General features: G+C 45.3%; 1 protein-coding gene across 2 annotated transcripts in view; it reads right to left on the bottom strand.

The window, feature by feature from the left end:
• Cacna2d3 (calcium voltage-gated channel auxiliary subunit alpha2delta 3) overlaps positions 1-27,366 on the bottom strand; it is an 835,389-nt gene that overhangs the window by 170,639 nt on the left and 637,384 nt on the right. For both annotated transcript variants that reach the window (XM_041662952.1, XM_041662953.1), the window contains 3 exons: positions 8,494-8,577; positions 901-972; positions 582-643 (listed from right to left, as the gene is read on the bottom strand). In XM_041662952.1, the coding sequence (XP_041518886.1) occupies positions 582-643; positions 901-972; positions 8,494-8,577 (218 nt within the window). The remainder of the gene's footprint in view (positions 1-581; positions 644-900; positions 973-8,493; positions 8,578-27,366) is intronic.

Below are 27,366 nucleotides of genomic sequence, written 5' to 3'. Positions count from 1 at the left end.
CTCAGGAGCATGAAGCAAGCTTGCTAAAATAAGTTTCCTTTTTTTTCTACAAATCACATAACAACATTGAGCTAACAGGAGCAGGCAACTTTCGAATACTCCGTACACATGGGAAAGGAGACCATTAGGCAAAGTCGTACTTTTAGGACTGTAACGGAGAGACAACACAGAAGGACATTCAGAAAAGTTGAGATGGAAGCACAAGGTGGGAATGAAATGCCTCCTGCAGGATTACTGGGTCATGAAAACCAAAGGTGAGACAAGGGTCTTAAGAGGTAGCAAGTGAGATGGTGAAGAACCTGGTGACCCTCTGAACTGGTCTCCTCCTTCCTTGGTGGGAGCCCGGAGATTTTGTGTTGGGAATGCTATGAGAAGTTGTGGCTGTTTGGGGTGGGCCTGAACCGTTTTCCCCATTCTAGGACAAAGACAAAGAGCAGCCTGGGCAAAGCCCCTTCCTCACTCTTTCCGGCCTTTGGGAGGGTGTTTGTTATCCTCAGATGGTGAGCTCTGAGAGGCCAGCAGGTTGGGTACAAACACACTGATAGGTCTGATGGAATGTCCATGGTTATGGTCAGCTCTACCTGAAAGGAGTACCCTTGATGTCTGTATAATAGTAGTCATTTGTCATCGCCAAAACCCGTTTCTAGATCGGGGGGGAAAGTCATAGAGAAAAGAAAACATGGTTAGTCTGCTAGATGACATTTTTCAGAAATCAATAAAAATAAATGGACACACTGTGGTCTGGTTAATAATAGTACTACATGAATCTTGTTTGAGATAAGTAAAGACAAGAGAGAAATGAGCTCGACGAAAGAAATTTATTCCACAGAGAACCTTCAAAGCTAATTTTTCACACTGGTTTGTTTTAATGAAGTGCAAGAATGTTTGAGAAAAAGGTACCCCTTTGTCCACGGTCTTCTTCACCTCCATAGAAAACTTCCCTGTCTTCCGATTCACCATGGCATTTCGTAACTAGAACGAGAAAATGAAATTGGGAATTAGTGCCTCCCTGGGTTTCTGTGTCACTGGGTGCCAGGCTCAGAAGTTCCCTGTACAAACTCCAGACAGAATTCCTACCAACTCTTCGTGCTTCTGAGGATGAGGCTGCACTCGGCATTCAGAGCTCTAAAACAGCTCTCCAGGGGGTGAGCACGGACAAATGACTTTCAACTCTGATTTGGGGTGCACAAGTGAACCCCAGAACCTCTCTAGCTACTGGATAATTGGCAGGTAAACAAAGACAAATAATTTTCAACTGTGATTTGGGGTGCCCAGGTGAACCCCTTAGGGGTAGTCACAAGAGAGGCCTCAGGATGTTGATGAGTCCAGAGGTCAGAGAATGAACTCTAGACAATCTGCTAAAACTATCAACAAGCGAGAATGTCTCTGGGGGATAAGTTGGTTTTTCAGAAGGGGTACCGATTTGTCACAAAGAGATCATTTTTCAAAAGATAATCAAGTTAAAGATGTTTTTTTTAAACAGTAGTTGAAAAGATTGGGGGGCATTGGGGAGACAGTAACTCGTTTTCCACAGCATGAATCAGCTTCAGATGGTCACCCAATTAACAGCCTCGCTGACAAGACAGTGAACAGTACTGACCCCTGCCTCTGAGTTTTGGAGGTCCCGTCTTGGAGCAGTGAGCCTGGCTGGCCTCCCCTCCCCCTGGCTGACCTCATCTAATTACCTATGGCCTTCCACAAGTTCAGAGGAGGACAACAGGCTGGGTGATGAAGGATGTGCCGGCATGGGCAGCAAGGGGACATGACAGAAAAGGCCATTAAAGGGATAGGAACAAAGGCGGAGGAGCCAGTCCATTGGGAAGTGTTCTTTCTCTGCGCTTCAGGATGTGTGTGTGTGTGTGTGTGTTGTTTTGGGTTTTTGTTCTTTCCTCCTTTGGGGGAGCTTTAGTGAGATCAGGCTGATAGGAAACTGCAGGCCTTGCAGCACCTCAAATTTGATTCAGGGCTGTCTAGATGTGGGTTCACATTCCCGTCTTCTGCGAGAGAAGTAAAAGCATGATTTTTAGCTGGAGGCATGTATAAAATAAAACATATATTTTACTTTAGATATTTTTTAACAACACATAATGGGCATTTCTGGAAATATTTTCCCATTTTAACTTTTGTGGTTTTGGACGGCGAGAGCTGCTCCTAATTAAGTCAACTTTCTAACTTTTAAGAACGGGCTCAATTTATCTTTAACATGGTTTTCATTTTTCCTCTTTCTGGTGCCTGCCTAAAGCCATTTGGGACCTTCCCCTCTCAAGTTCCCCAGGCAAGTCAGAGATTATGTCAGCTTCTCCTTGCCAAGCTACTCCCAACCCCCCAGTAGCAGGGAAAAATTAGCATGGGGCCAGGGAGGGCCCAAGGCCGGGGTCACTGATGCATTATGGGGGCAAATGTTTAGACAGTTATTCTAGTCTTGCAAGGATGACAAGCTCTTCTCCCCAAGCTCCTCATTATGAGGGATGATAGAATGCTGTCACTTAGAAACAGACCCTGGGGACAGGACTTGATGATTGCGGGCAAGATATTCCTTTCTCCGTGCCTCAGTTTCCTCTGCTGCCCAAACAGAACTGAGCACAGCCCCCCCCCCCCCGCATCACATACAGCTTTAGTAAGGACCACATGGGCATAAGCAGACAAGGGCCAGGCACAGGCTGACTGTCTTCTGTACCTCAGTTGTCCTCCGCTATCCTCGTCATCGCTGCCATCCGCGGCATTGCCATCTCCCTCACCTGGGTGTGGCGTCAGGTACCTCCTGCCAGCTAAAGGAATCAGAACTCAAGCTCCAGATGACTGGGCAGCAGCATCCAATCTCTTACCAACGTCTCTCTAGCTGCTTGGACAATGAGCCACAAGAAAAATGCAGCTCGTGCTGAGGATGCCTTTGCATTTTTTTTTTGTCTCCATAGCTTCCATTCCTTTTTTCCCCCCCACCGGTCAGAGCACACTGGGTGGATTTTTTGTGATATCTCCCTTATCTTTGCAGATTTCAAGTTACTGTCCCTAACTCTCCATGAGTTAGACAGACTCAAGAGGAGACAACATGGGGCGTCAGGGCTCCCGAGCTAGCGAGGCTCTCATCACTGACACATACGAGCTATTCTTTCATCTTGTTGGGCTTCAGTGTCCTTTTCTGTTATTTGTTCAATCAAAAATGACTCTGAGTGAAGCCACCCAGATCCGAAACTCCTTTCTAAACTGTAAATATCAGGTTATTGGCAAGCTCCTGTTGCTGATAGCTACTGTTGACTGAGTTCTTCCAGTGGATCAGGCACTAATTTGAAAATTCTAAGAACTGTCTTCTGTATTTCTATTTCTATACCTATTTGACAAGAAGGGAGACTGACACCTTAGGCTAATAAGCTTGTCCAAGGAAACACAGGATCTCCAACTCTTAAGCCCAAGTTCTTGGGGCAGGAAAGATGGTTCAGTGATTAAGAGTGCCTACAGCTCTTGAAGCAGCCCTGGGTTTGGCTCTGAGCACCCCCATTGGGCAGCTTATAACCACCTATAACTACAGTCCAGATGTTGTGATATCCTCTTCTGGCTTCAAAGGACTTTTTCATGCTTGTGGTGCACACACACATACACACACACATATGCACACACGTGTGCACACATGCACACATACACCCACAAGTTCCAAACCTCTGCTGCCTAAATCAGAAGATAAAAATAATTACTTCATCATTAGTATAAATTATAGATTGTTATTTCTTGATTTCTTAAAGAACAGGCTTAGAAACTGACTGTGGCACGGCCTATGGGTTTACCTTCCCAGTAGCTCTTCCGTACACTTGATCTCTGGGAAATTCTGCTCTTACTATCAGAGGAGGCAAGAGACTCGTAGTTGAAATGCACTTTGTGAGACTTGAACATTCTAAAAAAGTCACTTTTCTATCCTAACAGGCTGCATATTGCCAAGAATCCCCATATATATCATGCTAAGAGTCGGTGGGCCCCATACCGAGGGAGGGTCACAGAACTCAGGTCAGAGCGATGAGCAATAGCAAAACTGTCTCCCCCACTGAAGGCAGGAAAAGCTCGGCCACGGTGCTGCTCTATGCAGCCTTTGAACTAGCCACTGCCTGGGTTTGTAATCATCAACAGCTGGGGAAATGAAAATGACTTGGCAGAGGAAAACGTTAAAATAATTTTTGGTGTGTCCAGATGTTAGCTGATTATACTGTCATTAAACATCACATACATAGATGCTTGACTAAACACACCCCAAGAAAAGCAAGTCGGATGTCAGTGGTCCCTACCAGATGCCAGGCATCTGTAGGTGTGATATGCAATGGCCAGAGAGGCAGCTCTCATCACAATGAGATGAATAACGTAAAAGGCAAATCCTCCTTTAGGAGATATGGCAATCTAGTCACTTCTCAGCCTACCCAGCCTCTGGGGTACAACCTGGTACCTCATTCCCATGTATTGAGTCCTGGGGGTTCAGCAGCTTGGGTGACTAATCAAAGCACCTACTTTTCTTGCACAATATTCCAGCTAAGGCTGGATGCTCATTCCACTGGAGGTCAGATTCTTCCCTCTTAAGCAGAGCCCACTGGGGAAAGCTTCCTCAGAAGGTGTACTAGGGGACAGTAGGTTGTGTCTCCTTCCACAATGAAAGTTCAGTATCCTGTGGTGGAGTCTTGTCTATGTTAGAATGGGGTTTTTAACTTCCAGAGTCCCAGGTAGCTTGTTCTTCCAAGCTCTTACCTTCTTATAAGCTACCTAGCCCAGCCTATGGATCGAAGGGATATGAGACAGCCAGATAAACAGTTGTTTCTTTAGCAAAAAAAACATTTAATCGGTACATGACGATAGCATGTACAGAGAGCCCCAGCCACCAATCTTCCCTTAAATGAAAGCTTGGGCTCTCTAGGTATCAGGGTCAAGGGATCAGGCATGACGTAAAGAAGAAAAAAATATGCAATCAAAGCTCAGAATATGTCTCAGTGTGAGATGTTCATAGGACTTTGGGAAGAAAGGGCTCTGGAGACATGTTGGATGAGGCTTGTCATGGGAACAAGTGTGGGCTTCCTCAGCCCAGCAGGAGAAGGCTTGCACTGCAACAGAATGGGTATCAGCCGGGTTAGAGACAGAATCCATAGTGCTGTGGCCACACCACTGATAAGGTTTCAGAGCAAGATAGACATTCTATAGTGAGGGTGTAGGGAAATAAAGGACCTACATATCCTGGGTGAGCCATAGCCAGCTCCAAGGTCCCTGACATTACACAAGGAACTCTACACAATCTCAGCTCTTTTGGGCCTTTCAACCATGAGACTGCCTACATTCACTTGCCTAGTCAACTAGCCAGACTTTTCAACGTACACTCAAACTAACAAGATTTGCCCTAATTGAATGCATGATTTATATGTGGTCCATTTCCAAAGGAGGACTTGCTAGCTCATTTGCAAGACCTCTCCCTACTGCAGAGGTGGTGGGGGTTAGGGAGTATCTTATCACTTTATTTCTCCGTAAAACTTCCCTTGCTTGCCCTTCTGCTAATCTTCCTTGGTCGCCATTCTTCATGACTCTGAAGCAAGGAACTCGGGACCTGTGGCTTAGGTGAATGTGGTGCCTGTTGACAGGTACAGTATATTAGTCCCCCATGGTTTTCCCACTAAGAGCCAAGAGAGGCTCCCCTTCTGTGCTCAAAGAGCCCACAATAACCCCATGGGGATGAACATTTACTTTGGAAGAGGTCACCACGTTTCTGAGGTACCAAATAAAGTCTCAAGGACTCTGGCATTCTGAGGCTTTTTCCAGTGACACACAAAGTGGGGTGTGTCAAGGACACAACATAGGGGTCAGATAGCCTGATGCCTGCCTTTGAACTGTGACGTAATTTCTCTGCCTCAGTTTCCTTAACTGGAAAACAGGGAGAGACCCTTGACAAGACTGCCATAAGAAACAAATGAGTTCATCCTTTATCACACTGAAGGTATTAAGTACCTTGTATAAAAAAGTTCATTATTTACAAACTATTGTTACTTATATGAGCCTTCTCTCTTTATCGAAATAATCATATTCACTGGGGGAAAGTTCAACAATGATTAAAACATAGCAAGACCAAACGGAAAATCATCCTTAATTCTTTCAGCCATCTCTAGGAATTTCAGCCCTGAAATTATATTCACACAAACAACAAAAACAGACTCATCAAGTTATATATATATATATATACACACATGCTTACACACACATATATTCATACATAAAACAGTAACAATCAAAGGAAAAGAGACTATCAACTTGAGAGTTGGGGGGAACATAGGAGGGGTTGGGAGGAGGATGACAAGAAGGGACTGGAGGAAGGAAACGAGAAGGGACGATACATTTTTTTTAATTAATATAATTTTACTTTCAATTTTTTTTCCCTCACTGGTGACTCAGATAGGATCGTGTGTATTTCAGGTCCATTGCTGACATGGGTCCCCTAAAGATGCCTGTTTATAGTAATTGACATGACACCTAACTTATCCTATGGTGACAACAGAAGTCCCATGCACACTCCTCTGTGTGGTCTACTTTTATATGTAGGTATACATACGTGAGTGGGTGTGCATAAGTACGGGAGGTCAGAGTTTAAAAGTGAGTTTTGTTCCTTGGAAATTATCCACATTGACTTTTGGACAGATCTCTTGCTGGGATTGGGGTACAAATCCTGGGGCTAGCCCAAGCTCCCTGACCCCAGTACTGAGATTACACCTGGAATTGCAGCATCCCATGCCCAGCTTTGTTCACAGGGGCTGGGTTCAACCTCAGATCCTCGTATTTGCACAGCAAGTACTTTATAAACTGAACCGTCCTTCCCGCCCCCTTTATTTTAATTTTGGCCAGACTAGTTTTGCAAATTTTTAAATGGCATATTTGATATTACATCATTTTTGAAAGTATTCAGGGTCTATGCTCTAAATGTGCTTGTTAAATTGTACAAGAGCCTTGCTGTCCCTCAGAAGCAGGATTCTCCATTCAGGCGCTCTGCAGCCAGGCCGACTTTGCTGCCTCTGCCAAGCAGTTCTGCTTCCTTGATCTTCCATGTATTTTGACCTGAAACCTGTACTTTGCTACTTATTTCAAGCTTCCCCAGCAGCATGCAGTTTTGAAGGCCTCTATGAGGCACACCTCCATATGTAGGCACACCAAATAAGGATGTTTTTCAACTGATTCCAAAACTCCCCATCACTGGGGCATAATAGAGATGGCAGTTTGGGTTTTCCTATGTCAAACACACAGATATTGAAAGGACTCACATTCAATTCCCTTGGAGTGCTTGCCGTCAAGGATGCAAGCAAAAGACAGCCAGTTTGTACATAAGAAGAATCTTGCCCTGACTTGAGAAATTGTAACTCTGAGAGTGGAAACCCAGAACCCAGCTGCTTGAGTCAGATGACAGTGAAGGGCACGCTGGGAGTCTGATATTGACCCTCCAACCATAATGGGAGGCCACAACTGTAAATCGTAAACCAGAGGCCTATTCACAAAATCCTCACATAGTCACACAACAGTGTAAGCACTTTCTTCTCTTTCAATCTATCAATATGTCCAATCTTTAAAGCATCTGGGAAGACCAGGAGATGTGTCAGGAATGGTCGCACACCAGAGCCAAAGAGACACCACACAGGTGAGATTTGAATCCTGGCAGTGTAACTGTCCACACAGGGGCGAGGATGCACCAAACACATGAGTTTAAGCCCAAGGATCCACCAGGATCCTGGTCACAATGTTTGAGGAATAGAAGACATCAAACTCTTCCAGGTCGCTGACCCCACGTGATGTCAGAGCAGTGACAGGTAGGATTGGATGAGGCGGTAGCTTTTAATGGATGGCAACTCTATTCTGTCTGAGATTGGACTTAGTCAGGCTGAGAACATTCAGGAAGCAGAGCATGGGAAAACAAGGAAAGCAGCAACAAGGGACCTGTGATGCCAGCCCTGCTTCTATAAAGCATGAGAGATAGTGTGGGATGTCAAATGGCTTCCCTCAACATCCCCCTGGGAAGGATAGAGATAGAGAGACAGAAAATGGGGGTTCAGCTGGGGGTGTGAGGCTGGCCACACATGGAGAAAGTGGGCGTGCAAACTTCTCTGCTGCTCTTTAGAAATAAGAGTTGTGTCCATGTACACCTAACAAGCTGATTCTGTCTACCTAGGAGGCTGCCTTCTTGGCCTATAAGACATCCTGACCTTTTAGTTCCCACTGCCTCCTGTTGCCCAGCCAGAATTCTTCAAAGTTGGTAAGGCAAGTCCTGACAAATGTCCTCAGTCCAAGGTGGGATTAATCAGTTGCAGAGGAAACTAGTGCCCGCTGGGCATAGGATCAGCAGACTGCACAACTGGCCCAATTGACTGGCAGGAGAGTTATCCTACTGCAACTACCGCAGAAAGGTCTGTTGCCTCCATAGCGCTAGGCAGCAGCTTCTGGGGTATCCTGTCTGGTCAACAGAGCCCTCACCCACGAGGCTTGAAAAAGGGGACTTACCACATCATCCCGGTCCTCCCACTCTACTTCAGAGAGGTCCACACTACTGTAGTCAGGCTTCCTTCGCTTTTTGCCTTCTTCATACTGTCATGGGGAAGAAGAGAAAGACAAACAAACGGTCACAAAATCATCAACCAGGGCATCTTTCTCCTCCTGGACCTGTTTCTGGTTACTGTGTGAGTAATCAACCCTGTGGATGGCAATATTAGAATTCTAATGACAGGCATTGCTGTAAACATCTCCCTCTAAGTTGGAAAATCTAAAGGTCAAGTCTTTGCTTTGCATGAATTTGCCTAGAGAATTCCTTGGCTCTAAGATGCCAGGTGCAAAGAATATTTATCTTACCCTTGTATGCAATAAATGTGGGAAGGATGGGGAGACCCAACTCTATTAAAAAGACAGAGGAAAGTGCTTTCTAGAAAACATTTATAAAAATCTTGTCCTTTGCCCTCAGCTTCATACCCTTCCTGTCTCAAACCTCCTCCAGGATCCCCTGAGAAACAAAACTTTGATTTTCATGGTTGGACTTGGGCTCAGCATCCTGAGAACACTTTGTCAGCTTGCAGACCTATTTGCTACTGGCCACGGCAGTGCAAGGCTAAGCGCGGCTCCTTCACCTGGAGCAGATGTGAGTACTGGGAATCGCTGCCAGATTTAATGGCCATGAGGGCCTTTCTCTGGGAAAGCTGATGAATGCATTAATAACAGGGGAAGGATTTCACTTGTTTCCCTAAATCACTGGTGTTAGTCACCCGGCAAGTGTACCATTTTATCGACAGGACATTTTTGTGTCTGGAAGTTTGTGTGTCTCGAGGCCCTTACAGTTGGTTATTGGGGTGTTTATTAGATAGGAAAGTCTGCCCTCTGCTGCAGGCTAAGGATAAGAAAGCACTTTCTAAGTTTAGAAGGTAACGAAGTTGTACAAATATACAAAATACATGCATAGAAGGTAACGAAGTAGTACATATATACAAAATACATGCATAGAAATGCACCTGCTTTCTTTTCTGCTCTTTGTCTCAGCCCTGTCTTGATTAAATAATAAAGCTACATGAGACACAGGGTCAGTCTACACGCCTTAAGACTCCCCCTTGACATTCCGGTGGTTGCAGATGCAGTCCCTAACGGTATCCCTGACACAAGGAGAAACCTCTGCCTATTGAGAACCAAGTCTAAAGCGGACCTCAGTGCAATCAAAGGGACAGTGTCCAGAAGGGGCAATTGTCACATTACTGTGGTACCGAAGGATGTCAGACTCAAATGTTGCTCCGGCACTCTTTATTCCTTGCCAACTGCATTGTGGGGATCCTGCACCATCCCTAGAAAGTCCCCTTCCACCACCACCACCCAAGAAGGCTACGCAGCCCTGTCAAAGTGCCTTCACTTGCTTCTCTGAGGTTTCCAATTAGCAAGACAGTCACCATTCACAACCACTTTTGTGACATCAGATCCAGAGGAAGAGGAAGAAAAGTGGTCCCCTTGGAAGCCATGATAGCAGATTAGCAGATGGATCCTGTTAGGAATGTTCCTGCACGCATGGAGCTGGGCAAGTCACTGTTGCTAAAAGGCCATAGTAACTGAGAGGAAGAAAGAACGAGGGAGGGGCATGAATCCAAGTCATGGACAAGTCCACAGGGTGCTAGGGCTTAGGACATTCCCTATGGGAAGACAGAGTCTGACCCCCATCATGAACCTCAGCTACAGAGCCCACTGACTTCTAACGCCATTTCAGCAAGAACCATAAAAAAAAAAAACAACAACAACAAAAAACTTCACGTAGCCCAGAACCTGAACTTCAAAAGCAAACTTTTATAGATTCCTGGGCTGCCTGCTGATGGCTCTGAACCATTCTTTTGTCTTGCTTCGGTAGAAGGAATCCTTCCTTTGGTCACTAAAAACTGTTCCTTTTGTCATTTACTCAGAAGACGTGCATTGCATGCCTGGACAATATAAAGCACTGGGGGCTATGGAGATGGTAAGGTGCCTGCCATGCAAGCGTAAGAACTTGAGTTCAGATCCCCAGAACTCATGTCAAAGGCAGATGCAGGACATCTGTGACCCTGGTGCTAGGTGTAGGGAAAGAGACAGGCAGATCATTGGAGCTCACTGACCAGCCAGCTTGTCACTACTGAGCTCCAGAATATGTGGAAATTCCTGCCTTTAAAAAAGAAGTGGAGCATGATTGAGGTTCTTGATGTAGCCCTCTGCCTCCAGGATGCACATATATGTACACACATGCACTCATATCCGCATCTACACAAGCACATACCCATGACACCACACACGCAAAGTCCCAAGCAGCAAGGATAAGATGTTAGGTAAGCCTTAGCCTTCTCTTCCCACAGACTTACTTGGAGGATCCCTCCCTCAATTGTGTTTCCATTATTGCCCTTCCCACAGCTAGGAAAATGAGCTCTGATGAGCTAAGCTACAAAGGAAACATGTCAAATAAGATTGTACAGCCAGTATGGGGGAAGGACACCTCACCAGCTGCTAGCCTCTGCCTTAATGTCTCTGTGTAAGCCTCATGTTATTTCTGTCTTTCTCAAATCTAAACTGTCTCTGAGGTTCTAAATACCAAATGCATCTTTATCTTCAAAATATGGACCAGTTTTTGTCAGAAGAGTACAGAGGAACCGCCATCACCCACAACACACTAACGTGACACTAAGCCATTGTGCTGCACCAGGTTTTCCCAGTGAGCTGTAAAATGGGGACAATAACTTGCCAGCAGAGATGGGCTAAATGGTTTTCCTCTTTGGCAGCTCATTCCAGGCAGCACCAAGTGCTTAACTCAGTCAGACCTGACTCTGCCCAGAGTTGGGCATTACCTCCCTCCTCCAAAGGAAGGATACTTCAGTAAGTCTGATACTGTGCTACAAGCAAGAGGCAGGAGGTATTCACTGAAGATGCTGGCATCATACAGCATGATCAACTGTCTCATTCTGGAATGGACATTACAAGCAGGGACTCCAGATTCTCCTGACAGAGATATTTGAATGTGTGCTAAGGTACCTGGTTTCTGATGTGGGCTTCCCCTGTGTATGCTGTGAATACCATTGGTTAATAAAGAATCTGTTTGGGGCCTATTGTGGCACAGAATAGGGCAAGGCAAGAATTCCAAGCAGATAGACAAAGAGAGAGTAGGTGAAGTCAGAGAAATGTCATGTAGCTGCTGAAGGAAAGACACCTGCCGGAGCCTGCCAGAACTTTGCTGGTTGGCCACAACCTCGTGGTGATGCACAGATTAATAGAGATGGGTTAATTTAAGATGTAAGAGCTAGTGAGACATATGCATACACTAATAGGCCAAGCAGTGTTTTAATTAATATAATTTCTTTGTGTATTTTGGGTCTGGACAGTTGGGAATGAGCAAGCAATCTCCACCAACAGAATGGTGCCCAAACATTTGGGGTTATTGCCCACCACCCACTTCAGGTTCAGATGCTTGTGTGCCCACTCAAGGTTGGGAGGAAAATAACTAAGACCATGCCTGTGGCTCAGTACCCTCTGCCTGGGCAGGGAGTGGGATCAGGTCTGCTGGGAGTACACAGGCAAGAGAGGCTGGTGGATTCCCACTGCCATATACAGAGATACTTCCAGGCTTTGCACTGTTCTGCATGGCGGATTTAGCTTTTAATCAGATAAAGAGGGTTTATAAGCTACACGGTGCTACCCAGAGTTGAGGTGGTGAGGAAGGTTCCTTTCTGGCAGTCTCAGAGGCAGTGAACAAATCTCGGCCATGATGGGTTGTGTGGAGCCAAAAGGCAAAGCAACCTTGGTTTTAGTCATGATGCTTAGCATTTTAAGAAGTGTTCCTGGTCAGAAAAGAATTACAGATACACAATAGAGACAGATTGAGATGAAAGAGACCTCTAAGTGAGCCACAAGAGTAGGCTTGGGAGAGAGAAGAAAAATAATATAGACAGTTATAAAAAGAAGTAATTGGTTTTAAAAAAAATAATGTCTTTAAAGAAACAGTACAGTCATAGATTAAAGGAGTAAAAAAATAAATCACAAAAAGATGGAATATATCAGAGAGTCTGGATTATGTATATTAGTATGTTTTCTTTCAAGTTTTTTGGCTGTGAATGAGCTAAGTACAGAGAGACTTTTATTGTTTGGGCTGTGAGCTAAAACAACAAATATATTTAAAGATATCTTGACTTCAAAATTTGGGTCTAAGGATATGTTGCTTTGGAAAAGAGGTTCTGCTTTTGTTTCCACAGAGAATGAGAACTTGTGGATTCCTTCCAGACTAATGTGGTTTGATGGGACCAAGACACCCTGAAAGGTCACCTTGAACACCCTCAAAAAATTACTTTGCCCAATAAACAGCAGGAAGCAATTTGGAGAGAACTATGCCCAGATTTTCTAAATGATTGTTTATAAATGTTTGGATCTTGATTTATTGATACAAATTTAAGATAAATTTTGTTTGATTAAGAAGTCGTGCTTGTGCAGCTCATTTTAAAATGCAATGTATAATTAAGAAATATGGGTTAATAGAAAGTCATCTATAATAGTCAAGCTTGTAGTCAAGTTAGTTAGGCTTTCTAGATGTAGAGATGATATATTTCAGATGGATAGGTAGTCTTCAAACCTTTCCAAAACTTACAGAACATGGCCTTTAAAATGTTTTAAAAACTTAGGACTTTTCATGACAGTGAGACACATCTGTTCCTGGCAGCAATAATTACTTTAAGAGGAAGATGGGTATTGAAGAGGCTCCTTATGGTGTTGGTTAACCATTTGGGCAAAAAAACTGCTCTTAACTGGACTGCTTGATGGTATTCTGTATGAACTAGACTTGCAGGACCCACAGAAAAATGACTTATGAACTTGCCTAAAGGTTAGACAGTCCTTCTGGGTTCCTGCTTCATGAAAGAGTCTGCTAGACATTCTGCAGGGCACAGAAGAAAATGACTGAAAACTGCCAATATAGGTGGAACTGTCTTTGAAATTTCCTGCTTCATGAAAAAGTCTGCCAGAAACTACAGACATGTAGGTTGAAGATGGGTGCCCCAATAATACAGAAGAACTTTGGGTGGCTGTCCAGGCAGCAAGATGTCTCTGTCAATTCTAGAGTTTTGGAAGTTGCTTAAAGCACTTCCTGTTTACTTAGGTAATATTATATCCTTCTGGAGTCTTTGATGCAGTTGAAGAATAAATATAGTTTTACTTAGTTATGATAAAAGATAAAGAGATATAAATGTTGTAACCATAACTCTTGCTTTTATAGAAAAGGGGAGGTGATGTGGGATTCCCCTCTGTATACAGTAAATACCATTGATTAATAATAAAGAATCTGCTTTGGGCCTATTGCAGCACAGAACAGGGCAAGGCAGAAATTCCAAGCAGATAGAGGAGGAGAGAGAAGGTGGAGTCAGAGAAATGCCATGTAGCTGCCAAAAGAGAAAGATGCCTGCTGGAGTCTGCCAGAGCTTTACTGGTAGGCCATGACCTTGGGGTGATGCACAGATTAATAGAGACGGGTTAAGATGTAAAAGCTAGCTAGAAATATGCATAAGCTAATAGGCCAAGCTGTGTTTTAATTAATATAGTTTCTATGTGATTATTTTGGGACTGGGCAGTCAGGAAAGAACAAGTGGTCTCCTGGGGCCGACATATACAAGAATGAATCAGTTGAAATTCCTTGAAATTTTACTATCCCTAAATGTCATCAGACTTTTTTTTTTCTTTTTGGGAGATCATGTAATCCCAGCTGATCTTGAGTTGGCTATGTAGTTAAGGATGACTTTGAACTTCTGATTCCCTTCTGGCTCTTCCTTCCACGTGTTGAAAATACAGACTGGTACCATTGTGAGCAGTTTATGGGAGGCTGGGGATGGAACTCAGGGATTTGCACATCCTAGGCAAGCACTCGACCACATGAGTCCCAGCTGCAGCCCTTCATTTTCATTCATCACCAATCGAGAAACTCAATCCAAGGTACCAAAAGTCTATTCAGGACATAGTGGTTCATTATGACCCTAGCACTCAGAGACCAAGTTACAGAGGCTGCCATGATTTCCAAGCTAAATTGGGCTATTTAGTGAGTTCCAGACCAGCCTGAGCTAGAGAGCCACACCCTGTCTCACAAACAAAGAAAAAGTAAGAGCCACCAGAGAGTGAGAGTAAAAGGCCTCCCTGCAGGCTGGTCCATCAGTTGCTGCATTGTGCAAGGCCTTTTAAGTCAACATTGCTGAAGGGAACTGGAGCAGAAGCTACTCCCTCAGAAAAGCCTTTGATGAGGCTTCCTCCATAAAGTCTGCTTAACTAAGTATGTGCAATGGGCCTGAGACACTTTCTTCTTAAACACAAACAATATAGCGTCAACATCAATGAAGCTCAAGGATCCTTTAGGTTAGAAAACGAAAACTCAGCAGGCTATTGCATAGCTGGAAGAAGCCAAGGGTAATAATTAAACAGGAACACACGGTCTCCAAACCTGCCAGTATCTTTTCCTCATTAAGAAAGCTCAGCAGGCCAGGAAGGAAGCTCCTTTACCCATTCCACATATTATTGAGGATAAGTGTCTAGGTTTCCTTGCAGGGAAACTCCTAGAAATGTGGATCTAGTGATGGTACCATTGCTGGAACAGAGACTAGGAAAGGGCCTGACAATATGGGAAGGGCTCACATCATCCCAGGACACAAGAATTAGTTCAGAGATGGGGACATAACCCACAACGACCCAAAGAGACTCAAAAGATTCCTTCTGGAATATCTCCTGGACTGGTCCAGAAAAGGGGATGCCCGTGGACCAGCATCGCTAAGGTTGTGAGATGCGCGCTTGGAGCACCTCATGGCCACCTTGACCACTACTCTGAGTTATCCTGGGAATGAAGTCAGTACAGAGAGAGCAGGGAAAACTGAAGATGATAGTCCTGAAATCATGCCTGTGCCTGGACCTGAACTATTTGCCCAATGATTATCTTCAGGCTCACACAGATCTACCTACCCACCTCACAAGGGCTTGCATTCAAGGTGGTGTGCCACCACATCAGCCAGCACCGCACTCTCCTAAAAATAATCCCGCCTGGGGTTTCGCCCATCAGTGGGACTGTACATATTTAATGCCTCCTTTTTCTCTAGGATAAACTACCATTAAAGATTATTTACTTATTATTTTTATATGTATGTGCATGCCTGTCTGAGTTTATGTGTAGTGCATATGTATAAGAGCTCACAGAGGTTAGAAGAGACTGTGGGATTTCCTGAAGCTAGAGTTAAAAGCGGGCACAGCTGCCTAAGGTGGGCACTGCCAACCACACCTGGGTGGCTACAACAGCAATAGGCACTTTTAACCACTGAGCCATCTCTTCAGCCCAATGTAATAGTTTTAAAACTACATTTTATGTGAAATATTTACAGACTTTGTTACTTTAATAATTCTTTAGGAACATTTTATTTAGAAAGTCCCTTGCCACCTACCCAGATGCACTACTGTGTCTGAACAGAGCTCAGCTCCTTATACTTTCCCTCAATGCTTCTTCCAAGCAACAGCCAAATGGGTTAAGCCCCGAACTCTCCCACACTGCAACTGGCTCCCCTCCCCCACGGAGCCCTGTGTGGGACAAATCCCAGGCCCGGCTCCTCGACTCCCTCTCCCTGTTCATAAGGAGCCAGTTATGGTGCCAGGCATTGTGTATGGCAATTGTTAGTATATCTATAATCTGTAACTTCCTTTGAAAATGTGATTAACGAATTGCAAACGGTTTCCAAAGGGTTATAAACAGACTTTCAGAGGCGCAGGTAGGCCTGCAGCTTTTGGTGCCTGTTTTACGGAAAAAAAAAAAAAAAGTATGTCCAGGAGAATTTAATAAGGGAAGCTATTGTGTGCTATGAAACTCCACTTTGAGGTGGAGTTTCAAATACAGGCCAGATGTGGTGAGCAGACGAACAAGCCAGGGCTAGGATGATGGGACCAGAAGACACAGATCTTGGGGGCAAGCTAGAACTACCCAAAAAGTGGCTTGAAGCATAGTATTTAAGGATCTGGATACAAACTCCTCCTGTGTTACCCGCAAACTGGCTCTGGAAACACACTGAGGTGAACCACGCTATGGCCATTCTGATTTAAAGAAAAGGATAATGGCTTTGCTTTTCCAGGGCTCCTTTGGGAAAGGCCAAGGGCATCATCCATACATATACCTGTGAAACAAATATAGCATGGACTAATTGATCAAAAGCACATGCTCTACAGACTGCCCAAAGGAAGAAAGGACAGAGATGGGGGGGGGGGAGGGGGAGACACCTTGCCTAGGACAGTGCCATCTGGATGATGTTATGGCCAACATAGATCCAGTCTTCCTGAAGGATGCTTCTATGTCCAGGCAGGCATGACCTTCCTCTGGTAAAGACCTCCATTCTCTCCTCTCCTCTCTAAGCCTGAAGAGACTATTTCAGAAGGGACATGGGCATCCTTCAATTCCCCTGGGGCTGTATTGGAGATGGAATCCTACAAGCCCTGGGAAGATGAGAAGCCGAGACCCAGGGCAATAGGGTGTGTCCCGTAGCAGCAGGGCATGGAGAGGGGCTGTGGGGCATGTCCAGACAGAGCCTCTTCCTCTTCCTCAGAGGCATGCTGCCCTTGCTAATTAATGTTTTTAAGTGTTTAGAAGATGAAAAGTTCCGTGTGCTCTCCTGTAGTTTGATTACAAAATCCTCCTTTTGATGGCTGTAACGCTAAAATGGCTTGGATGTTAAAAAAAAAAAAGCAACAATTAAGAGGCTTCTTTGAAAACACAAATGACCTTTATCTTAATCAGTGTCCTCCTAGAAGTCATGAGTCACACACTGTGTGTGGGGAGGGTGGCCTGGCCCTACCATGCTTTTGTAGGTCAAACGTGGCTTACTGTACCATGGCTGGATTAAACTTAATTCTCAAGAAGCCAGTCTGTCTGGTTACCACAAGCTAGTCAGATACATTAAAATGTGCTCCTTAGCTTGACAGGAAGGAAACTGTGTGCCAGCAAAAGGGACAAGGGATAGGGAGTCAATGCTTGGAGGAGAGGGCCAATGCCAGGCCTGGGAAAGAAAGTAGAGGTGTCAATGAGGACAGGCAGCCACTAGGAGAAACGAAATGACAGAAGGGTTTGCAAATTAGGGGTGCAGCTAGCACCTGAGACTATTTTCTCCAAGAAGTCAGAATCCTTTGAGACAAAAGCCTGTCTAAAGGTCCTTGAACGGAATTCAGAGTTCAGGAGAGTTATGCTGGGCTCCTGCATGTGGGTGTGGCTTCTTCCTAATCCTTCTTCAGGAAAGTTTCACATACCACCCACCGTACCATTAGGAGATCCTATCAAGGCCAAGAGAACCCCTGCAATTTGGAAGCTTATCTGTGATATCTGGCAAGTAACTTTTTTCCCCCCAATTTACGGAATTTTATTTGATATATTCCATGACCATATTAATGATATCAGAAGACCCCAGGGTGCATTCAGCTGTCAAGCTATTTTAAAGGGGGTCTAATCAGGCACAGAAAATGGATTCTAGAGTTGCAATGGCAAAGAAAACAAATTTCCTTATTCACACAGTAAGATCCCAAGCTTGTAGCAATGTGCTCTACAGCTAAACTGGCCTTCCTTGAGGGGGCTGCCATTGGCCGGGGCGAGAACGCTCAGACTGTGGCTAATTTCTCCCTGTGATCGGTCCTGGATACCCACATTCCTGATGCTTCTCCTAGTTTGCTACTAGGACAAGTACTCTCCTCTCACCATCGCTACTTGTGGGGTCCAGAGTCAGAACCTGGAGCACTCTCACTGTCCAGTGGAGCGGGGTAAATACAGAAACACTAACAAGATGGTTCTATGATGACGCAATAGAGGGAATCCTTCCACGCCAAGCACTATCACCTCGCTGATGCAGTGTGGTAACAGTCTTGTCAAAATACCCAGCTTCACCCAACGTGCCTGTGTCTGTGCGTGAGAGAGACTTTTATCTCGGGTGTTTGGGAATACTGGATGGCAGCTTCCTTTGGGTTTTCATTTCCTGCTAAAATCACTACCAATATCTGCAAAGGAAGGGTGTGCACAGAAGGACCCATACCTGTGGGCACTCTTTCCATGAGGTTTTTCTAGATCCTTCCAGCTAGTGTCTCTCTCCTTCCTCGCCTGGGTGGCCCTTGTTTCAGGCCTCCCTGAGAACACGCAGCATGAATGAGCATGTGGCACCTTGTCTAACATATGTTCTCTGCCCTAGTCACCTTCTGACCTCCACCCTGGACAGGTTTTCATTCATCAGTACCTCTTTCAGTCCCACTAGCCTGGTGACCAAGCAAAATATTTATCTTTTGTTGTGTGTGTGTGTGTATGTGTGTGTGTCTGTGAGTGTGTGGTGTGGTGTGTGTGCCAGTGCCAATTAGAGTGATGTATTTTTTTATAAATGTTTTTGGATCCACGGTGGTCCAAATAAACCCAGGAGATTTCTGATGTGATTTATGACGCACAGAAAAGCCAAGGTCCCCTGCAAGGTTGGCTGAGTTCTCACAGTCTCTCCCTGCTTGTGACCATGGAACTGCGGGCAGAGTTGGGGAGGGAGGAGAGAATGGGCCAGTGGTGCAGTGAAGCAAGCTGCCAGATGCATGGATTGTTGCTGGCTTCTGAGTGCTTTGAAAGTGAGTCACATCAGGCAGGCTATCCACTGACTGTCAACCCCAAGGAAATGTCCCCTGTGGATAAAGTGACCCCAAAGCAGTCTCCTTGCCTGAATTCTTTACCTCTAACCCACTCCCTGGGTTCAGACTGAAGGACGCTTCTACAGCCAAAATCAAAGCATGCCAGTGCCTGGTATCTGTAGGATGACGCTTAATATTACAGCATTGTGCAAATCCTGTCACTTGACCTCTGCTCTTCTTGCAATTTTTACCATTTCCTCCCTCTCTTTGTACTCCCCAACTAGACAGAGCTAGTGGCCGAAAAGGGCATCATCGCTTTTATCTTCTGGTCTGCGCACATGTCAGTCCATAGGCTCCTCATACCCTTGACTCTGAGTCAAGGGGTCCATCTCTCTGGGCCCTATGGGCTCAGCTGAGATGTACTCTTGTGTGATCTGGGTCTAGACAGGGTCAGTTTAAATTCTTCCCTATTCTCTCAGCTTCTCGTGGTGGCCCCACTATATGCTACAGGAGTCCAGCTTATGCGTTTGCTTCCTACATTGGCTCCTAAGCATCACAGAGAAGGCAGGTATTATTTATGTGCTGTTGAGTGTGCCCTGCAAGAGCAGGCTCTTCCGGAAACAGCAGGTAACAGCAGAGGGAACACGTTGGTGTAGGATTCACTCCACCAATACCTGCCTCACGGTGACAACACACCTGACTTGCTCTGGGCATCCGGGAGAGTACTCATGTATTCTCCATTATAATCCTTGCAGGAGGCACTTTTCTGTTCTCATCTTTCAGCAGAGAAAACTGAGGTCTGAGGGTTAAGTAACAACACATCCAAGGACACACGGCTGGCAGAGGCAGAGCTGACACTTCAAAGGTATCAGTTATGGCTCTGCTTCTTCTTCTGCTAGGGAACAGCTCTGTTCTAAACTGAGGTTGTTGTCCAGTGTCTGACCGAGATGAGGCATGATGGGTCAGGAAGGGGATAAGGGAGGAGATAGCTGAGTTTAGGATGATCACATCTAAACCGTATTCATACTGAACCTGCTACAGAACTATGATTCAATGCCAAAGCCCCTCTCTGCACCTCCCCAAAGCCCTTTGTGTAGTGTAGCTGGGAACCTGGAGGTTCCAAGAGAATTGTATCACTTCACTATCTCTGATACTCAGGACACACAGTACTCTGAACCTCCACATTTCTGGGAAGTGATCATAACACTTAAGAATGCTTCACTTTATACTTACGAATATTTCAAATGAATCCCTCGGCCTAATTTGGCTCCTCTTTTATCTGTTTGTACTTCTTGCTCCTGGGGGGTGAAGTGCCCTTCTTTGGGAAAACCTCTCTGCTTGATGCTGTCTACCAAGCCAGGTCCTGCCTCAAGATAAAATGGTCTGAGAATAATCTAGCAGAGGGGTCTTAGGATTTTTGGTGCATCTCAGAATGTATGTGCTTGTGTGCCTATGTGTCTATATGTTTATGAGGGTATCTGTGTGCTTCTGTGTGTGATGTCTCTGTATGTATGTATGTCTCTGTGTGCTCTGTGTATATATGGTTCTTATAGTTGATGGCTTAGCTAAGCCTGCTACAAACTGTATACCTAACCAATTAGACTTTGGTTTTGTCACCTCTGGGTCCATGTTGTGATCTGGATGTGAAACGCCTCCACAGACTTGTGTCCAAGGCTTGCTCCTCAGCTTATCATACTATTTTGGGAGGTTCTGAAGACACTAAAGGAAGAAGGTCACTAGAGACATGTTCTTGGTGACCACATTTTGTCCCTAACCCTTCCCTCATTTACCTCTGTTTCCTAGTCACCATGTGGTACAGTTTTGTTCCCTCCACATCCTACCACCATCTTTAGCCTTACCCAGATCAAAGCCAGCGACAAGAGCCTCTGAAACCATGAGCCAAAACACATCCTCCCTTCAGGGCTTTTCCACATAAATCTTTTGTCACAGTGATGCGGAGCTAACAATCAGAATGGGGAAGACAGTGTGGCTATGTTAAATGTCCCTTGCATTTGCTCTTAGGAGCCTCTCAGTCTTCCAGAAAAAGATGGGTATAAGAAACAACAAAACTCCGTCTCCTTCTGCTTCTGATTTGGACCTTGAGATTTCTGTCCGGTGCTCCCGTGTGGGTCTCTGTCTCTGTCTCCTTTCATCGCCTGATGAAGGTTAATATTCCTGAGGATGCCTATGTGTTTGTTTTTGGATTCACCTTCTTATTTAGCTTCTCTAGGAACATGAATTATAAGCTCAATGTCCTTTATTTATGGCTAGAAACCAAATATGAGTGAGTACATCCCATGTTCCTCTTTTTGGGTCTGGCTTACCTCACTCAGTACGAGCAAGGAACTCGGGACCACAAGGGGTGCACCCACACACTAAGACAATGGGGATGTTCTATTGGGATCTCACCAAGGCCAGCTGGCCTAGGTCTGAAAAAGCATGGGATAAATCCGGACTAGCTGAACATAGCGGACAATGAGGAATACTGAGAATTCAAGAACAATTGCAGTGGGTTTTTGATCCTACTGCACGTACTGGCTTTGTGGGAGCCTAGGCAGTTTGAATGCTCACCTTATGAGACCTGGATAGAGGTGGGCAGTCCTTGGGCTTCCCACAGGTCAGGGAACCCTGATTGCTCTTCGAGCAGATGAGGGAGGGGGACTTGATCGGGGGAGGGGGAGGGAAATGGGAAGCGGTTGTGGGGACGAGGCAGAAATCCTTAATAAATAAATAAATTAAAAAAAAAAAGAAACAACAAAACTAAGATCTTGACCCAGTAAGCCACCCTTGGAGCTGACAGACCAGATCACTCACCCTTTTGCCTCTAGGTAGATGTTATTCAGGCGCAGTTTAATCCAGTGAAAACTTCAGCTGGAAGACAAAGAGCTGGTACCAGGCACCATCCTATTCTGCCAACCAATAGAGGGAGGAAGTGGCTGGTCAAGGACAGCTGTGGACCCATCTCAGGTTGAAAGGAGCAGCCAAAATTGAACGCTCTAACGCAAACTCTGCCCAGCTCAGTGAATTTTCTTGACTCGGTAATCTAAATGTTTGGGTGTTTGCTTTCATCCAGTAAACATTCCCAAGGAATGTAGAAATGACACCTGGGTTGTATATTTGGAAATATATTTGCTTTCCACGTGATCAGGAAAAGCTAAGAAAAATATTAAGAGCAGTCTCCTTAACCAAGTGCAGTCACGATTTCAGTGGTGTGATGGGATTAAATTATTGTGTCCCCAAAGCCATGGTCTCAACACTTTTATTTGCATTCTTTGGGTCTTATCATTCAGGATTATATAAAAATGACAGCTGCTTATAATTATTTGGGAGTTTTGTGTTGCAATAATTAGAAACATCTGCCTTTATCTTTCTGCTACCAGACTTAACCCTGTGAGGTTGGGTCTACTGAACTTCAAAGAGGGAATCAAGAAATAAAAGAAAACTCCACACATTACTAACAAATTTCTAGCGATTCATTTAAATGTATAACCAGTTATTCCAACAGCCTTCAAACCCTTCATTATCTTTTAAATATATATAATTTGGAACTGCTAATTAGATAGCAATTTAATGCTCTCATGGGGATTCAGATGCAAGGTCTTCCTAAAATGTAAACGCAGAGGAATAATTGTTGCATTCACATGATTGAATTCTTCAGTTATTCAAATAAGTGTGCACATTCACACAGTGAGATCACTTGAATATTCTGCCCTCAAATGCGGCTATCGGCTTTACCGAAGGCTTCAGTACCAGTAGGGTGGGACCGGGTGACCTGCTCCACTCAGCTCTTTGGAGAAGGCAGACATCACCCCTGACCTCATTTAGACTCCTCCCTCTTCTCTCAGAGGTAGGGGCCTGCTGTTCCCTCTTTCTGGAGAAGCAAACGTCCTTAGAATTTGCAATCTGCAGTTCTGAGAGCTGTCATGCTGCTGTCTGGTTTCTCTGCGCTGGGCTGCTTGCTGTTGTCTTCCCAGTTACCACCAATGAGTATCTCCCCGGCAGACTGCCACAGGCGGAGGAGGGGACGGCTTCATTCTGCCTTGCATTTCCACTTCCCTGTCTCCCTATGAATATGGTCCTTTAAATTGTATAAAGATGTGCAGCCATGGGGCAGCATGATTGATCAGGGAGATGACATTGGTGGTGATAGAAACCAGCACGCGTGTCTCAGCCCGGAAGCATGGCTAGGGTTTGCATTCCTGGCCCAGGCTAGTAGCTAGCAGCTGAGGCTCATTTCCCTCACTAGGGAAAGGAGGTGCAGACAAATCTATAGGAATTTTTAAGAGATCATTATTCAACACATTGCCTGTAATTACATTTTGATGAGCTTTTTATTGCTAATTTATCATCCAAGATGGGGCATTCTAGATATGAAATTAATCTAGTAAAACAGAGGTCAAAGTGTACCTAGTGAAAAGAAGAGTCTTTTTCTCATCAAATTATTCCACCTAAAAAATAAAGCAGCAGAAATTCCCATCTCTTTCTGGGGCCTACTCATGACTTTTAATGCTGCCTAAGAGACTTAAATGCAAACTTGGATGCCCAGGGCAAAGGAGCAAAAAAAGTATGATGGAAACATGGGTGCAGGGGGTCCGAACTAGAAGGAAACAAGTGTCGCCCCACTGTGTGTCACAGAGATAAGGTGTAGACACACTCAATGCAGCATGGTTCGCTAGTCCAGAGCAGACTGCTTGGAAAAAGTGGTCGGCACACTTCTGTTAGAAGTAGACTTCAAGACAAGCTCAGTGCAAGGTTTTCCTCCCAGAGTTGGAGAAATACCTTCAGAGACACAGCAGGACACTGGCAGGCACCAGCACCACTGGGGGGAGGGGGAGTGGAGATTCCTTTCCCTGGAGAGCTATGGGACCCAGCATAGAGCACACACCTGGGAGAGAGTGTCTGCTGTCTAGCTGTGCCCCAAAGGGGTGCTACTCAGCACACTGGCCTTCTGTGTGCCCGGGGGCAGTAGGCTCCAGAAGGAGAGCACATCCTCACTCAGGTACAGGCAGCTGTGATGCATTCAACATGCACAGAATGGCAAGGGGTGGGGTAGACATCGGTGGGACCACATCATCAGGAGCTGGCAGTACCAGTAAGAATGTGTTCATCAAACTGCTTTAGCAGTCTGTCCTAAATCCGTGGATCGAGTCCAGGCACATTGTGTATATCCAGGCCGCAGGGTCTTCGCACACACTGTTTCCTTGGCATGGCCCCAGCTTCAAGGTCTGCATGGAGATTTCACTCTCACCCCCCAGATCTCAGCTTTACAGTGACTGGGGACCTAAACACACGGTCTCTGAAGACCCAGGCAGGCAGCTTCTCCTTCCTTCCATGTCTTCTCTCAGACCTATTTTGTTGTTGTTGTCAGTTTGTTTGTTAGTTATTTTTTTTTTTGCAGAGCACATTCCTAATCTGTACTACATTTTGTTTATCCTTTTATTTACGAGCTCAAAAACAAAACAAATCTCCTCCATAAGAGTGCAAGCACCAAAAAGGGGGGGGGGGGGAATCTACTATCCTGATTTCTAGAGGAGGGTGCACTATGACAGGTTTTTAATGAACAGATGTCTCTCAGGAGAGAAGTAGAGAAGGGAGGGGTTGGCAAGGGGAGGAAACAAAGCTAGTATCCAGTATAAGTCCTTCCTGTGGGTATCCCATGACCCTGTGCTGTCCCTAACTGCTGCCATTCACTATCATGGCTGGGAGTTTGGAGGCTGGGGACCAGTTCCACGCATACTTCCGCAGCTGCATGCTTCCGCAGCTAGCACCAAGCATTTTCAGCACCTGTGGGTATCTCCACCTCTGGAGTCTGTAGTATTCAGCTTTCCCAAGTCCCCAGGTCCCCCCTCCACATTTGTGTTTCACTCCATCTCTTCCAGCAGGTACCTCATCATGTGTAATGTGAATGGGACACAATCTGATCGGTGTCCTCTGGTTGCTTTAAGTGTCCAGACATCTGCTGTGCAGTGGGGGAACCGGTACTGTATAGTCCTACAAAGAATAAGAAGCCTACAAAGATGGGCCATACTGCAGCCGGGCTAGAGTGGGTGAGGCATCAGACTCTCAACTCCCTGAGCACAGATATCAGAGCCACAGCTAACCATGGTTCCCAGTACTTGGATTCATGAACACACAAGTCAGACTGCTCTGGTGGCAAGCAGCAGGTATGGATTCTTAATTGTTTGCACAAAAGGGGAACTCATTGGAAGAAAATGAGGAAATAAATTTTCTACTTCTCCTGTCATGAAATATAAAAAAACCCGAATCAAACCAATAGTAAATGAATAAAGAAATGGATAAATGACCTGCCTCTCCTCCCTCCCTTCTTTCCTTCCTTCTTCCATTTTCTTCTTCTCCCCCCCCCCCCCTTTCTCTTCTGGAAGAGTAATACCTTAAGAGAAATGACCTAGCTGGTTACTCTTCTCGGTCACTTGTGGCCCCAGCAGGGAGCAACACCAGTGTAAGCTAGCTGACAGGCGGTGGGGGTATCACAAAACACTCCCCTGTAAAAAAGTTCTGAGTTGGATGGTTCACACCACAATCGCAGTGTGGTTCCCTGAAGCTAGAAATGTTGGGCGACCTTGCTCCCACTCTGCAGGGAAGAACAGAGGGAGGAACAGTTATGGGAGACGGGAGCAAGAAGGCGACAGAGAAAGAGATCATAGTTTTAACTTGGGCACAGCCAGCATGGCCCCAACCACATCTACACTAGAATGAAGAACAACCTCTTTGTTCCCAGCAGATCATCACTCAGGGACAAAGGAAACACTAGAAGAGGGAAAGGGAGGTGCACACAGCTTCAGAACCAAAGGAGCAAGCTATGACAGATCACGTCCCTAGCCATTCTTGACTTTTGTGAAAACTGCCTGAAATGTATTTTCTGACAGATACATCCCTTGGTTCAAGTATCAGATTCTTTTATTTTGCATATATTTAATTAATTTCTCTTAAAACGACAGCCACACGTGGTGGATCCTTACACTCAGGTGATCTCTCTGACACATGCTAGCAGGCAGCATGCTGCTGGAACTTCATGAGACAACCTGGGCAGGGTGCCCATCAAGAGCCCGACCTCTGACATCCTGGGTGGTGGTGCACAGTCATTGCCAGTCCCATTTGCTTGCCGCTTCCCGCATCCAAGGGTAATATTAAAGCACATTACATATTCAGAACATGAAATTGACTCCTACAGCTCTTTGACTCCATGAGTAGTCAAGAACACACTTGGTCCCAAGACCTCAAGAGGCTGTGGGCTGGAGAGTTGGAAGTTGAAGCACTAAGCTCAGCTCCACCTGGCAAAATGCAGGCTCTCACAGTTAAGCCCCTTATTCCTTAGATCAGAATCTAAGCTACAACATTCCTGCTCAAGTGCCCAGCCCAGGCAGTTCCCACAGTGCCTGTGGCATTTCAACAAGAAGCAAGCATGCAGAAATGCAAGACTCTTGTGTTCTCCTAGTCAAATTATATATTTCAAAATGAGACAGTCCCTTCTGTAGGGGTTGTACAGTCTCCCCACCCCACCTCGGTGAACACAATCCTTTTAGCAGATATACTTTCTAGGCATCCCTTAATTCTTTCTCTTAAACTGGAGTGGATTCAGACCAAGCCTAAGCAGTCTCTCCTTATCCCTATTCTGGGGCTGTGTACTTGGGTCTCAGCACACAGTGATGCCTGCGCGCCACCTACTGGGCAGTCTCCTTCAGTTCATCAGCAGCCTGAGAGTGACTGAAAATAAAAAAAAAAAAAAATAGAAAAAAATAAAAGATCGGCATATTTGCTTCAAGGTTTATGATACCAAAATCTACCATATACTCTCTGATAGACTTTGCCAGCAGGATATATCCTTCTAAGACCAGAGAGAAATTGTTCCTGAGCTGCCTGAGGTCAGCAGCCCCAGGGAGACAGTGAGGTCTCCCCAGTCCTTCTCCATGTCTCCACTGGGAAGCCTTCTTGCCCTTCAGGGCACCCACCCCTGAGAAAAAAGATGCTCTATCTGTATACCTAGAGGTCTTCTTGCCTTCCATGCTGTTGCCTTTGGAGAGCGCTTTTATGATAGAATGAGCATCTCCTAAGCAGAAACATCCCTCTAGCTGCCCAAGACTCTCTCGCCAGTACCATGCTTGACGTCAGCAGCATCTGTGGGATGTCAGCAAACAGAAGGTCAGGGGGCAGAGGGATGACCGGGGTAGAAGGGCCCAACAATCCACACATTCCCTGACACAATAACGCCTGAATGTTTGATGAGAGCACATG

The sequence above is a fragment of the Microtus oregoni genome, unplaced genomic scaffold, assembly GCF_018167655.1.
Source record: "Microtus oregoni isolate MIOR12 unplaced genomic scaffold, Mior012 000013F_ref0000133, whole genome shotgun sequence".
NCBI lineage: Eukaryota > Metazoa > Chordata > Mammalia > Rodentia > Cricetidae > Microtus > Microtus oregoni.
The sequence above is the reverse complement of the archived record's forward strand: the minus strand, read 5'-3'. Positions and strand labels throughout refer to the sequence as shown.